The sequence below is a fragment of the Oratosquilla oratoria genome, chromosome 8 (assembly GCF_046742065.1).
Source record: "Oratosquilla oratoria isolate Oo_2021 chromosome 8, ASM4674206v1, whole genome shotgun sequence".
NCBI classification, from domain to species: Eukaryota; Metazoa; Arthropoda; class Malacostraca; order Stomatopoda; family Squillidae; genus Oratosquilla; species Oratosquilla oratoria.
Window position 1 is genome coordinate 51,973,256 of NC_134784.1, and position 16,574 is coordinate 51,989,829.

Sequence of the window (16,574 nt, forward strand, 5' to 3'; positions counted from 1 at the left end):
CAATTGGGAAGTGACCACATACTAATACAATTCGAACTAAAAGAACAAATTGATTTGAGAAATGAGAATCACAGAATAGGAAGATCAATATACAACAAAATAGATTTTGAGAAACTGAAAAAAATTCAAAAAGTAAACTGGGAAAACTTCTTAAATGAAGAAATAAAGATAGAAGAGAAATGGAATATATTAAAAGAAATTCATAAAGATGGAATACATAAATACATACCAAAACAGAAGCAGAAAAGGGTACATTAAGGGGATTGTCCATTAGAAAATCGAACTTTTTTAGTTTGGGGTGAAAGTGGCTGAGATTTTTTCCTAGTAACTGTCTTGTCTCAGAGAAGATACCACCGAATTTTCAAGTCATTTATGCTTATACTTTTTTTTATTCACTTTTTTTTTTCGAGGGGTAATTTTTGAAAATTTTGAAATTGATTCAGAGGATAGACCTTTGACTGGATATTGATTATTTTTTGTCTTTATAATGGGCTAAGATAGATGAAGAAACAGAGGCAGAATTATGATGTTCTGATCAGTCTATTATGAGAAAAAAAAAATCCAAAGTTGATGAAAAAAGCAAAAAAAAAAATCAAAAAATATATATATGAAAAAATCCTACTAGTCCTTGACAGGACATAAATCTGCCTCCAAATGTTCTCCCAATTATGCTGAATCCGAAAAGGATTTGCAGTTAAAAATCAGTGAAGGCGTTTTGGATTTGAATCAAGTTGAATGTGCAAAAATCAAGTTTTTCAGGAATGAGCGTCATAGTTTTTTTGTTCATGGTTACTGGTCCCCTTTCATCATTTAGGATGTTATGGTGTTGAAAGGGTATCATAGGCACAACCCTACTCTTTGTTGCCAGCTTTTGATTAATTACAGGTTTATATGATGAATCCAGTTAGTATCCACCAGGGTTATATTGCACTTTTCCTTTTCTTGGCGCGATGCATCTTTGGCGACAGACGATCTTTATCTGCCATCCTAAGCTGTTTTATGGCATCACTGGTTGTTGTCCCTCTTGCTGATGGCATATATGCAAGTTCATAACCAAAGATGTGGTTCAGAACTGCAACTTGAGCACAGAATTGAACTCTAGCTGCTGATGCAAACTTCCTCTTTGAACTCAAAGCCCAGATCTTTGCATGGAAGCTTTCATTTTGGTTTTGTGTCCTTCCCTTGAGGCATTTCTCTAAAAGCTCTGTAGAGGTGAGGTCTTGATATATTGCCAGGATGGATTTCCGCTTCTCAGTGGGAATCTTCGCCAGGAACGGCTTCTTGACTCTGTGAGACTCGGGTTTCTCTTGCCTGGCTAGTGCTCTCTGGAAAAAAAAAACACCACGAGTCTTCTCCTTAGGACAGTAAGAATGCAATGGCTTCTCATATATGCTGACAGAATGCAGGTAGGAGGCCATGATATCTTTACGCATTGTCTGAACGTCAGTATTCACACAATCACGTATTGCCTTCCCATAATACTGTGTCAACTGTCACAGCATCTGTCAACATATTAGCTCGTATGCTATTATTTATCATACAAAAGCATAAATATTGTGCAAAATACACAGCTTCTTTTGTTAGCAAATATATGTAACAACAGAAAACGTAATATGCAGTACGCAGCGCACACGACCCAGCCACAGTAGGGTGGGGGGGTACGGTGTTATATTTTTTTTAGATAGTAAAAATCAAGATACAGCTTCCATATTCCACCACGAGATAGCTTATGAGCAAAAACTTTTAGAGGAAATATTTTCAGAATTTCGTTTTTTTTTTTTCATGATTTTCTGATGGACGATCCCCTTAAGTGCTGGTACAACAAAAAATGTAGTGAATCTAAAGATAGAAGAGACAAACCTTGAAGAAAAGGAGAGAGACAAAAAAAAAAGTGTCAAAATATATATCAAACTAAGAAATGATCATGTAAAAATACACTGGGAAGAAAAAAGAAACTATGAAAAAGACATAATAGACAAATGTAAGGAGCAACCTAAACTATTTAACAGGTATGTAAATGGTAAATAAAAAAATAAACAAGAAATAGTGACACTGCATCAAGGGAATGAGGAATATATAGAAGATGTAGAAATGGCTAAAAGTATGAACAAACATTTTAAATCCGTATTCACAATTGAAAATACACAAAATTGGGATGATGGACAGAAAGATCCCCCACCCAATGAAAGGAATATTTGTGACACAAAAAGAAATAAGGAACTAAATGATAAAACATGTCAGAAAATCACAGTCCATATGGAATTGCAAATTGGGTACTAAAAGAATGTGTAGATGAATTAACGGACAAAATATACAAGATAATTACTCAAAGGAAAGTTACAAGATTGGAAAAATGCAAATATATAGGAGATGAGGAAGACCCAACATACTATAGATCAGTCTCCCTTACAAGCACAACAGCTAAAATATGTGAAAAAATTATCAAAAGTAGATGGATTGAACATCTAGAAGAAAATAATATAGAGAATCCAAAAGTAACTTGGCTTTAGACACGGAAGATCATGTGCCACCAACTTGATTTGTTTAGACTCGAGGCTAATAGACATAATGCAAGAAAGGGATGGATGGGCTGATTGTGCTTTCCTAGATTTACAAAAGGCATGTGATAAAGGGGGACGGAGAGAGGGGGTCGCCGAATTTATGAAGCGGCCTTGCTGTGGATGTGCTGTGTCTTGCGATACTGCTTCTGACCCAGGGCAGTGGACAGGATGCAGGGATGATCCATCATCCAGGAGGTGCCAAGATAGGAGGGAGGGAGGAGGGTGGAGGGGAGTGGAATATATGGGAAATGAAATGGGTGGGAGTGGTATCTATGCCTTTTTCTTTTTGGCTACCCCCCGTGTAAGGGGGAAAAAGCCTTTGGTGTATATGGTATGCATGTGATAAAGTACCACAGAAAAAGCTACTAAGAAAACTTGAAATAATAGATGTACAAGGAAAGTTATTGAAATGGTTGGAAGATTTCTTGAACAGGAGAAAAATGAGGGTGGTACTGAGACAAAAAACCTGGGAAGAAATGATAAGTGGAGTCCCACAAGGTTCTGTATTAGCTCCGATAATGTTTGCCATATATATAAATGACATGGATGAAGGTATAGAATGTTATATGAACTTTGCAGATGACACAAAACTACTATAGAAAGTAAATACAGAAAAAGACTGAATCACTACAGAGACCTGGATAAAGTCTGGGAATGGAGCCAAAAATGGGAAGTGAATTTCAACATTAACCTCTTCACTCCGGGGCACATCACACGTCTGGCAGCATTAGCTGCCCGACGTGTGATGTTGCATCATAATAATCGCCTTATAAAAAATAAAGTCAGTGCTCAATTGTTCATTCTCTTTCACCCGTGTATTTTGATAACCATAGAAAATTGATGAAGCCAGTTTAGAGAGAATGGAAATTACGTAGGTACGACTACAATAAATATAATCAACATGGCGACATTGGCATCATCAAGTACCCACTTGCTCCTCATGCCGCCTACGTAGGCATCACCGTATGGAAGTGGTTAAGAAATGTAATATAATGGAGTTTGGAAAAAGTAAAAATAGAATATCAGGACAATATAATATTGGTACAGAGGAAGTAAAATAGCTCGGAAAAGGACCTAAGAGTAATTATTAACAAAGATATGTCATCAGACAAGCATAACAAAATAGTCGGAGAAACCTACAATTCACCAAGATCAATAAAGGTGGCCTTCAACTACTTAGATGAGGTAATGGTAAAAAAAATATTAGTCACACTGATAAGACCAAGATTAGAGTATGCTGCAACACTATGGACACCCAGTACAAAAAAGAATATAATGAAATTAGAAAGAATCCAAACAGCAACAACAGAGATGGCACCAACACTTTCAAAATTGACATACAAACAGATATTGTCCAAACTCAAACTAGAACTTCCAACCCTGGGACAGAGAGAACGAGGAGATCTACTGGCTATTTACAGAATCATGAAAGAGATGGAAGTCCTTGACAGATAAGATTTATTAAAGTGAGATACAAGACAAACAAGAGGACATAAAAAGATATTCAAAAAGGATAGTTATAGAAAAGATGTGAAAAAGATTAATTTCCCACACAGAGTGGTGGATGTCTAGAACAAATTGAACAAGGCAACAGTGTGCAAAAATCATACAAGAACTTAAGAACAAACTAGATGCTGAAAGATACAAAGACTGGTCACTACAAGCATAGCTCCCTTCTGGTATAATACAACTAGGTAAATACACACACACTACATATATACATATACCAATGACTCTTTCTGCCTTACAAGGGAGGTAGTGAAAGGCATAAATCCACTACCACCCATTTAATCCCCACATACTCCACTCCCATTCACCACCACCTCCCTCTCTCTTTTCTTGGCTCCTCCTGGATGACAGACCATCCTTGCATCTAGCCTACTGCCCTGGGTCAGAAGCAATGTAGCAAGACAGCATATCCACAGCAAGGCCAGTTCATCTAATCAGTAACCCCCTTCTCTGTCCCCTCATACAAAAAGAGAAGACAGGAAAAATGCCCTTCAGACTGTGTCAAAATATCATTCATATATACTCGCTCAACCCCCCATCCCCTTCCATGTATCACAGCATCACCCATACACAACCATCCTCTACTCACTCCTATCATCTCCCTCCCTTCCTCAACTGACATCCCCCTTTCCCAATGCCCTTTTTACCCCATCCATCCATCCGTCTCATCTTTGGTTGCCCCTTCATGTTCACTACCTCCACCTCTGCCTTCCATACCTATTTTACTAATCTTTCTTCAATCATTCTTTCCGTGTCCAAACCATCCCAATACTTTATCACCCCTATCTCCCAATTCCCTTTCCACCCCCACTTCCTCACCTTGTTTCTCTCAATCCAACCTAGTAACCTTATGCATTATACAGATACATATGGATGTATATATTTTCATATATACATATGCCATTCTTTTCATTCATCCACTTAATTTTTTCCCATTAATCCACTTTTGAAAATTATTCTGCAAACATAAAGAACGTTCCATTCATTTACAACCAGTCTCCTTCCACTTGTATCTTTTGCACTCTCTTGCTCAACAGAATTTCATCTAATGCACTCTTCAGCCCATCCACCTTATTTTTGGTATTCCCCTCAAATTTCTTCCTTCCACAATTTTTTGCTAGTCTTTTTTTATTAATTCTTTCTTATGCCCCATCTCCACATACTTTAATCAACCCTGCCTCACAGCTTTCCTTCCATCTCCACTCCCCACCTTTTGCATTCCACACACTACCCATCCTTGTAATCCTTCATAACTTTTAAACATTTCATCTCAAACTCACTTAGGCTCTTCCCTTTTTCCTCCAAATTACAAGTATGCTTCACAAACTACTATGGGCATAATCACTCCCTCTTTTAGTTTCATTTGTATTCATCCCAATATACCTATTTTTCATGGCTTTATTCACCTCACTCTTTGTCTTTCACCTGCTTCTTTTGCTCCATAATTCCCTTCCATCTTCACTCTTTAACCTGATACACCTGACCCCACTTCCTCTAGCCCCTTCCCCTTTGAACTTCTCCAACCCACCACCCTGACAACCACCATCACCACTTGTGCATCCTGTCACCTTATTATTCTGTCACAACTACCCTTCATTACATCAACTTTTCTCTTTGCCTCCCAATTAATTGATGGTAGCTTATTCTCTTGTATGCTTACCCATCTATTTACAACTATTCTTCATGTGCTTGCCTCCTTCCTGCCACCACTGTCCTTATTTCATCTTACTATTCAAATCTCTTGTTCCCTCTCATCCTCCTATCTTGCTGTCTTTGCATAATTTAGTACTTATTCTTTCCAAAGCATCCATTCTTCCTCTCCTCCTGATTCTCCTTTATCCTTCACCATACTTTTCTTGCTTCCATGTCTTTTTGCCCCCCATCAGATTGCTCCCAACCTTGGGCGATTTGCCCCATTGAAATAAAACATTATTGATACAACTGTTGCCTTAAATCATGTTTAAAATGTTTATGAATAAATACAAGTTTCAATGGGTTCAGAGGGATTCTGATGTTCTGTGCCAATAATTTACCAGCTGAGCTGTAGTATAAATACTGACAACTCCTTGTGGATTCTTCTTGTTTTCTTGACATCTTACAGTAGAGCTTTTCTTACATTCTCTTTTCATCCATATTTTATATTTTACACGGTCATATTAATACCCTATCTTCCCACCGACCACCCTGGCCCACATATAATCATGTTTGTCTTTCTCCTCAAATAGTGTTTGCTATTATTTCTTTCAATACAAATCTCATCATTCAATTCAAACACCTCAATCATTCTTCCCACATTTCTCACATACTACCAATCTCTTCTTGTATGCTTTTATCTGTACTGTGCCCACAAACTTTCAAAGAACTATCTATTAGGATTCTGGGTGAAACAATCATCCCAGATCATCTGCTCTGACTATTCCGAGATAAATACAGTATGAGAGCCATAGTCCCTTCACTCTATCTTGTCATCTATGACACATAAGGAATATAGTGGTGGCATTCTACTCCCAGTACAGGGGGATAAGAGGAGGTAGTCAGTGAAATAGTATAGAATAGTTCCAAGGGAACAAAAAAATGGACAGAGTACAAAAGTACTTCATTATTCCTTTAAGAGTAGGGACTTTAACACCAATAAAGGATATCTGGCTTTGGATTGTAGGGGGTGCCCCAAAACATTCCCAAAAGTATTGACTCCACATCACCATGCAGTCAATACAGTATACCCTCACACTAGGGAAAACTAAGAATATTGCGAAATAATCTTACTACAAATACCAATTCAACAAAGTAGACACACATTACCTTGATTATATTTTCTAGATTCTCTTCTATCATACGGATCTTCATTTCTGAATATATCCCGTCTGTCACGGGCATTTTCTCTTCCCTCTCTATACGTCTCCCCAACACTGGAATGTTTGTCTAAAAGAAGAGATGCACCAAATCAGATGATATACCTGTGAAGTCTAGTCAGGTTAATTAAAGAAGGGAATAAGCACACAAGACTGAATCGCTTCACTATGCAAACAAAATTATTAATTACAAAACTCTACAGACCAAGTAAGATCTAGAATGAATGGAACTGCTGGGTGGGAACCTGGTCTAAGAAGGATCATGTGGCTTGTGTCTTTGGGGGTGTTTTCTCATCTGGGCCCATCAATCAACTGTGCCCACTAAATTGAGAGTACAGGTATAGTTCCACTGTACATAGGAAATAGGGACAAGTATGAATGTAGTTTTAGAGGAATCTGTAAAGAGTAGCTCATATGTATATAGGTGTTGAGAGGATCAGGGGGTAACAGAGGGAATAGAGAAGAGTAGTATGGGTTTAGTATAGGAAAATGTACATTATCAGATATTTGTAACATTTCTGGTTGAAGCTGGATGAATCTATGGCATTGTCTAAAAGGGGAGGGGGAAGTTATGGTGATAGGACATTAATAATAAAATGGCTGAGGGCTGCATGGAAGGAGTGCCATGTCATTTTGAGGTGCCTGATGGAGTAGCCATATCAGTGCATTATTATTCTTCTGTCATATGGATGGGCATTATACAGGTATTTGTTGAATTCTTGATGGGTTGTATGTGTATGTACATGTGTGTATTTAACCTGTCAGACCTGTAAGCAATTATTATTGTTTTAAACAATCTATTTCAAACTTAAGCAATCAAGCCTTGCATGCCTGACTTGCATATCAATCTCTCACCTTGCCTACTGGATGCCTTATCATGTGCAGAGCTTCGGTGATGTTGTTGGTCCTTGGTTGAGCTTGCCCTACTCCTCTGCTGCTCCCATTCCACCCACTCCGGTGGCTTCTCCCACTGTGAAACTTCTGTGCGGCAATTGTAATAATATTTCTTGCCTGAGGAGCTCATGTGCTCAGACCACTCACCCACCCGCATGCTACGGTCTTTGTCCTCTTTCTTGTGCTGGAACAGTACAGGTAAATCAAATATACATTAGTAAATAGTAATACACACATACCACAAGACTTTGTCAAAACATTCACCCACCCATCACTCATCAAAACCCCCATTAATTTCCCCTCCTATCTTAGCATCATACCTGTCCCCTGCTGCATTGCTTGGGTCAAAGGCAGTACAAAGACGGTAATTCTTTAGTCTAAAATAACAAGTATATACCAAAAGGCTTCTTCGACCCCCCTTATAAGGGACGGTTTCTATGATGTTGGTTGGGAGTAATTGGTGGTGGGTTTGTCATATGAAAATGTGGTGTATATGAAATTCTTAATGGGAGAACTTGGGCCTAGTCTAAAGATGGAGGTCTACCCCTTGTAGTTGTACCTCCAGGTAGGTGTAGGAGTGTGTGCATATGTTATGACTGATTTTGAAGATGGATGACAGGCAGATAATTCCCTATGCTGTCTACCCTGAAGAACCACCTACAGGTACTTGTTATTTGTTCCTGTAATCTATAAAGAGGAATACCAGTAAAGACACTGTAATCATGCCTGCAAGAAGATGTGGCAGACTGGGAGATGGAGAATTGGATGACCCCACCCCCATCCATCACTCTTTTGTTTCCCTTCTATCTTAACTCTTTATGGATGCAGGGCCATCTCTGCCCCCTGCCCACTATACATGTTGGGAGCCATGCAGCAAGATACAGCACAGCCACAGAAGGGTCCACAACCTAGGCTGATTTACCCCCACAATTTCATTTACTATAATAATAATATACGGTAAATAAACCCTTCTTCAACAAAACAAAAACTACAAACACTGCAAGTGAAACAATTACAATCCAAATAAAGCTAAAGGAAAGAGTTACCTCACAAATATTCATATACTACCCACCACAACAGTCATCAGTATAGAAATTATTGCTCTTGACTGGTACTTATCTCATAAACAAGCCTTTTACAATCAATACTCTGGTCCTGCTCAATCAGGGTCCCAAATTCACCATAACTCACTCCAGTTACCACTTTTATCTATTCATGGCTTCACCTACCTTCCAAATTTTGGTTTTCCTTCTTTTTATTCAACACTATATCACTCTCAATTCTTTATAATCACCATCCCATGTCCTTCAAATACATTACCACTTTTGGTATTACTGTTGTTCACTTCTGTTGACACTGCTGCAAATATAGTGGGGACATCCTGCTTGTGTGATTCACCACAGTCCTTGATCAGTAGTTGGACTCATGATTGACAGCTATTACCCTCCTGGATGAGAGCTCATAACTTGTGTGTGTGTGTTTACCTAGTTGTATCTTACAGGAAGGGGAGCTACGCTCATGGTGTCCCGCCTTTGTATCTTGCAGTATCTAATTTGCTCGTAAATTCATGTATGGTGTTTGCACACACTACTGTTTCATCCAATTTGTTCCTGACATCCACCACCGTGTATGGAGAGTGGTTCTTTTTCAGGTCCCTTCTATAACTGTCCTTTTCAAGTTTTTCTTGTCCTCTTGTATTTCTCTTATCCCAATCTGGTAAGTCTTCTCTATCAAGGACTTCCATGGCTCTCATGATTCTATAGGTGTGTGTGTGTATTTTACCTAGTTGTAACTAGTTGCATCATATGGGAAATGAGCTATAAACATAGTGACCCGTCTTTGTATCTTTCAGCATCTAGTTTGTTCTTCAATTCTTGTATATATTTTGCATACACTGTTGCCTCATCCAATTTGTTCCACATATCCACTCTGTGTGGGAAACTATTCTTTTTCAGATCTCTTCTACAACTATCCTTTTTTAGTCTCTTTTCATGTCCTCTTGTTTTTCTCGTATCCCTCTTTAATAAATCATCTCTGATGAGAACTTCCATCCCTTTCATAATTCTGTAAATGGTCAGTAGATCTCCTCTTTCTCTTCTTTGTTCCATGGTTGGTAGTTCCAGTTTGGACAATCTTTGTTTGTATGTCAGTTTAGAGTGTTGGTGCCATCTTTGTCATTGCTCTTTAGATTTTTTCTAATTTATTTATATTCTTTTTAGTACTGGGTGTTCATAGTGTTGCAGTGTACTCCAATCTTGGAGTGTATGTGTGTGCACATTACCCCTTCATAAGGAGTGTGGCAGTCTAATCACACCCACATCATACATACTAACAAACTTTACAAATGTTTACTCTGGTAATACATATATCCATACAAATACAAACTGAACACTTAAAAACTATACTTACGACTGAATTAATCCTATCATGGTTTCCACGCCCATCCCGATCTCTCCGCCTGTCTTTCGGAGATCTGCTGTCATCTGCACCAAAAATAAATATTATGACCAGCATGCCATTTCAGTGCACTGGTAAATATCTATGAGAATTATTTGTATCCACCCAATCTTAAGGCACCCCAAAGGGCAAAAATAAAGAATAAATTCATCATTCCTCCCATGGATTCAAAATGACCATTCCACCTGGTTCACTAATTGTGTGTTGAATGCACCTGCTTAGCAAATTTCATCCAATATAAGCGCAATTGTTGTATGGACCACTAGCACACAATGGGAGTTCTTTATCCTTCCCATAATATGTACCCCGTCTGGGGTATTGGCTGCTTGTTATTGTGGCCAAGTAGCATGCAGTTGATACTTTAGGGTCTATATGGGGCGCCCCTACGGACCAGAGCCACATATCATTTTGTCTATGATAGAGGAAAACTCTTCATAGAGAAATGATGACACTTTTATACTACAACTGTACCTCCGTTATGCTGTCCCCCAACCCCTTGCTGCTGTCCTCTACCATTTCTCTGAGTATTCATTTTCTGCTGTGGGGGAATTCCCTGTGGTGGGGGAAAAGAATACTGCCACCAAGTATTTCCACTTGGATCGTAAGAGGCGAGAAGAAAGGGACGGGGAGTGGGACTAGGCATCCTTCTCCTTGTAGCCCCACAGGGGACATTCCTAAACGAAAAAGTAAAGGCATAAGAGGGTCTGGGAGTTTTCCGACCAGCACCCTAAGGTTTGGGTCTTTTAATGTGCGTGGATGTGGTACAGATGAGAGTAAAAGGGGAGAGATAGGTATGTTTGTGAGAAGAAAGATGGATGTGTTGGCTTTGAGTGAAACTAAGTTGAAAGGGAAGTGGGAGTGTAAGTGGGAGGTTATCAGGAGTGAAGAGAGGGTGAGGGAGGGAAGGGGTGGCTATTCTATTAAGTGAAGAGATAGGTAAACGTGTAGTGGAGTGGAAGGAGGTTTCCTCAAGGATAATGTGGATGAAGGTGAAACTGGGAAAGGAGATGTGGGTCTTTGTAAGTGCATATGGGCCTGGTAGTGAGAAGAGTGTAGAAGAAAGGGAGGCATTTTGGATAGATTTAAATGAGTGCATAGAGGATTTAGGGAGAAATGTCAACATAATAGTACTGGGAGACCTTAATGCTAGGGTAGGAATTGGTCCAATTGATGGAGTGGTTGGGAAATGTGGAGTTCCAGGAAAGAATCGTAGTGGAGAGTTGATGGTGGAAATATGTCTAGAGAGTTGATGATAGCAAATACAGTGTTTCGGAAGAAAGTCAAGCATAAGTTCACATGGGAGAGGGTGGTGGATGGAAGGGTGGTAGATAGAGCTTTGATGGATTATGTAGTGGTAATTAGGACTATGATAGGAAGAGTTAAGGATGTACATGTGCTAAGGGGAGAGGGTGGGGGAATATCAGATCATTTTTTGGTGGAGGTAAGTTGAGAGTGAAGGATAGATGGAAAAAGAGGAAAGGGACAAAAGGTAGGGAAGTGCTTAGAGTGAACTTTTTAAATGAAAAGGAAAAGGAGAAGGAGTACAAGAAGAAGCTGAAGGAGGAGTGGGAGGGTGTGAAGGACAGAGTAGAGCTAGGTGTGGAGGAGGAATGGGGATGGTTCAAGGAGGGAGTCACAAAGTGTGCAAAGATGGTGTGTGGAACAAGAAGGACAGGAGGAAATAGAAGGAAGGGTAGTGAATGGTGGGATGAGAAAACAAAGAAGGTTATAGAAGAGAAGGAGCGAGCTTTCACAGATTGGTTACAAAATAGGACGAGGGAGTCATATGAGAGGTACAAAGAAAAGAAAAGAGAAGTAAAACAAAAGGTAAAGGAGGCAAAGAGAAGAGCAGATGTGAAGTGGGGTAAGAGTATGACAGAAAATTTTGAAAGTAATAAAAAGATGTTTTGGAAAGAAATTAAGAGAGAAAGAGGAGGCGAATCAGGTAGAGTAGAAAAGGTAAAAGGTGCAGATGGAGAGATGATAATGGAAGAGAAGGCAGTAAGAGGAAGATGGGCAGAATATTTTAGGGAGTTGCTAAATGTGAAGGAGGATAGGGAGGGAAAGATAGTTGCAGTGGGAAATGCTAAGAAAATGAGAGTGATGAGTGAGGAAAATGGAGTAGAAATAAGGAAGGATGAAGTGAAGGCAGTTGTTAAGATGATGAAAGCAGGTAAGGCACCTGGTCTGGATGGATGCCATGCAGAATGTCTAAAAAAAAGGAGGTACAGTGTCTTCGCAAGCACGTTGCAAGGGCGGCAGTAAAACAAGTTGTGTGGTTCGTGGGTTTATTGATCGGTAGGTTATGCATACAGAGGGGGCATGTCAAGTACCCAAGGAGTCTAAAGAGCAACTTCCCATGGGCAGAGAGGTGTGGTATAGTGTACTGGCCATAGGACTATGTGAACTAGTTCAAGGGTGGTGTACTGCGTGCCCGACTCGCAGACGCCTCCCACTACAAGGACCCCTTTCATACTTATACAAAGCCCCCTGTATGTATACGTGCTTACAGCACCCAACACCTTCGCCCATGGGCAGTTTCTCTTTAGATTCCTTGGGTACTTGACGTGCCCCCTCTGTACACATAACCTACTGATCAATAAACCCACAAACCACACAACTTGTTTCACTGCCGCTCTTGCAACATGCTTGCGAAGACAGTGCCGGAGGACTGGAGGAGTGCCTGTATAGTTCCACTTTACAAGGGAAAAGGGGACAAGTGTGAATGTAGTAGTTTCAGAGGGATTAGCTTGTTAAATGTAGTTGGGAAGGCTTATGGGAGGATCTTGATTGAGAGGATTAGGAGAGGAACAGAGGGAGTAATTGGTGAGGAACAGTGTGGTTTTAGGATGGGTAGAGGTTGTGTAGATCAGATTTTTTTGGTAAGACAAATATGTGAGAAAGCTATAGGAAAGGGGAAGGATGTTTTTTGGGCTTTTATGGATCTGGAAAAGGCTTATGATAGGGTAGACAGAAAGGCACTATGGGAGGTTATGCAGATATATGGGATAGGAGGAAAGCTTCTAGGAGCTGTCAAGAGTTTTTATGAGAGTAGTAGAGCTTGTGTCAGGATTAGAAATGGAGAGAGTGAGTGGTTCAAGGTAAAGGTGGGACTTCGTCAAGGATGCGTTATGTCGCCCTGGCTGTTCAACTTATACATGGATGGGGTAGTGCGAGAGGTAAATGCAAGGGTAGTGGATCAGGGATTGGAGATGGTTAAAGAAAATGGAGAAAAGTGGGAGGTGAGCCAGCTGTTGTTTGCGGACGACACTGCGCTTGTGGCAGGATCGGAGGAGGGACTGAGGAAGTTGGTGACAGAGTTTGGGAGAGTATGTGATAGAAGAAAGCTAAAGATAAATATGGGTAAAAGGTGATGAGATGTACAAGGGGTGAAAGTGGCAGTAGACTGGAGGTGAGCATTAAGGGAGAGCGACTGGGGGAAGTGGATAGTTTTAGATACTTGGGTGCAAATGTGGCAGGAAAAGGTGGAGTGAAGGTGGAGGTAGAATGTAGATTGAGAGAACTGAGTAAATGCCTTGGTGGATTGAAGAGTGTAATGAGGAATAGACATTTGGGAATTGATGCTAAGAGGAGACTGTATGAAGGAGTGACTGTGCCAACAGCACTGTATGGGGCAGAAACATGGAACATAAGAGAGGAAGAGAGAAGGAGTTTGAATGTGTTTGAGATGAGGTGTCTGAGAAGTATGATGGGGGTTACTAGGCTAGATAGAGTGAGAAATGAGGAGGTGAGGAGAAGAACGGGGGTGGAAAGGGAGTTGGGAGATAGGGTTGATGAAAGAGTATTAGGATGGTTTGGACACATGGAAAGAATGAGTGAAGAAAGACTAGTAAAAGAGGTATGGAAGGCAGATGTGGAGGGAGTGAACATGAGGGGACATCCTAGGATGAGGTGGATGGATGGGGTGAAGGGGGCTTTGGGGAAGAGGGGAATGTCTGTTGAGGAAGGACGGGAGACAGAAGACGGGTGAATGGAGAATGGTTGTATATGGATGATGTTGTGATGCATGAGGTGGAATGGGTGGGGGGATAGCGGGGGTGAGGTAGTATGTGTGAGCAAAATTTGATGCAGCCCAAAGGGATTTCTCCCTGTCTTCTCCTTTTATGCATGGGGGGACAGAGGGGGGGGGGTCGCCGATTTGATGTAGCAGCCTTGCTCTGGGTGTGCTGTGTCTGGCGACACTGCTTCTGACCCAGGGCAGTGGACAAGGTGCAGGGATGACCCATCATCCAGGAGGTGCTAAGATAAGAGGGAGGGTGGAGGGGTGTGGAGTGTATTCAGGGATGGAATGGGTGGGAATGATTTTATGCCTTTTCCTTTTTGGCTACCTCCCTTGTATATGTATAATATGTAAAGTGATTAATTCTTCCCTTCATTCTTTTAATCACATTATATGTCCCTGTTCAATGGTGGCAATGTATACCTGGGTTTGCAGTACTAGCTACAGAAGCAAAAGGTCACAGGCATGTCATGTTCCTTGGTTCTGCAGTCATACACTTTACATATATATACATATACCAATGGCTTTTTCAGCCTTACATGGGAGGTAGGCATAGTCAAAGGCTTATATCTACTCCCACCCATTTCATCCCCACATACTCCACTCCCATTCACCACCCCTTCCTCCCTCCCTCCCTCTTTTCTTAGCTCCACCTGGATGACAGGACATCCCTGCATTGTGCTAACTGCCCTGGGTCAGAAGCAATGTAGCATGACACAGCACATCCACAGCAAGGCCACTACATTTAATTGGTGACCCCCCCCCCTCCATCCCCTCATGCAGAAAAAGAACACAGGGAGAAATCCCATCAGGTGGTGTCAAAATATCATTCACAGAAACTCCCTCACACCCATCCCCCACCCACTCCCTTCCATGAATCACAGCATCATCCAAATACAACCACTCTCCATCCATCTCTATCTTTTCCCTTCCTTCCTCAACAGACATTTCCCTCTTTCCCAATGCTCCTTTTACCCCCCATCCATCCATCTCATCCTAGGTCGTCACCTCATGTTCACTCCCTCCACCTCTGCCTTCCACATCTTTTACTAATCTTTCTTCACTCACTTTCAATGTGTCCAAACCATCCCAATACTCCATCAACCATATTTCCCAATTCCCTTTCCAACCTCGCTCTCCTCCTCATTTCTCACTCTATCCAGCCCAGTAACAACAACCATACTTCTCAGACATTTCATTTCAAACACATTTAAACTCTTCCTCTCTATTGTTTCTGCCCTATGGAGTGCTGTTAGTACAATTGCTCTTTCACACAATCTCCTTTTAGTATCCATTCCCAAATATCTATTTCTCTTACACTTTTTAATCCCCCAAGGCATTTACTTGCTTCTCTTAATCTACATTCTACCTCCACTCCTACCTTTCCCACCACATTCACACCCAAGTATCTAAAAATATCCACTTCCTCCAGTCTCTCTCCCTTAATACTCACTTCCAATTTGATGCCATCCTTTCCCCTTGTATATCTCATCACCTTACTTTTACCCATATTTATCTTCAATTTCCTTCTTTTGCACACCTTCCCAAATTCTGTCACTAACTTCCTTAATCCCTCCTCTGATCCTGCTACAAATTGAAGTGTTGTTAGCAAACAACTGACATATCTCCCATTTTACTCCATTTTCTTTAACCACCTATAATCCCTGACCCATTACCCTTGTGTTTACATCTTGCACCACCCCATCTTTGTGTAAATTGAACAACCAAAGTGACATAATACATCCCTGGCGAAACCCCTTAAACCATGCACACTCTCCATTTCTAATTCTAACACAGGCTCTACTACTCTCATAAAAACTCTTGACTGCTCTTAAAAGCTTTCCTCCTATTCCATATATCTGTAATACCATGCACAGTGCCTTCCTGTCTACACTGTCACAAGCCTTTTCTGAATCCATAAAGGCCCCAAAAAACATCCTTACCATTTCCTACAGCTTTCTCACATATCTGTCTTACCACAAAAATCTGATCTACACAACCCATACCTGTCCTAAACCCACACTGTTCCTCACCAATTACTTCCTCTCCTAATCCTCTCAATCAAGACCCTCCCATAAGCCTTCCTAACTACACTTAACAAGTTAATCCCTCTGAAACTACTACACTCACACTTGTCCCCTTTTCCCTTGTAAAGTAGAACTATACAGGCACTCTGTCACTCTACCCTCTTTTAGACAAACACTACACAACCTTACCAGCCAGTCTACCATCACTATATCTCCCGTTGTTAGACACTGCATGACACCCATCTAACCCAGG

General features: G+C 40.7%; 1 protein-coding gene across 4 annotated transcripts in view; it reads right to left on the minus strand.

The window, feature by feature from the left end:
* wcy (WW domain-containing adapter protein with coiled-coil wacky) overlaps positions 1–16,574 on the minus strand; it is a 71,991-nt gene that overhangs the window by 40,479 nt on the left and 14,938 nt on the right. For all 4 annotated transcript variants that reach the window (XM_076189194.1, XM_076189193.1, XM_076189195.1 and 1 more), the window contains 3 exons: positions 10,226–10,299; positions 7,778–8,000; positions 6,873–6,992 (listed from right to left, as the gene is read on the minus strand). In XM_076189194.1, the coding sequence (XP_076045309.1) occupies positions 6,873–6,992; positions 7,778–8,000; positions 10,226–10,299 (417 nt within the window). The remainder of the gene's footprint in view (positions 1–6,872; positions 6,993–7,777; positions 8,001–10,225; positions 10,300–16,574) is intronic.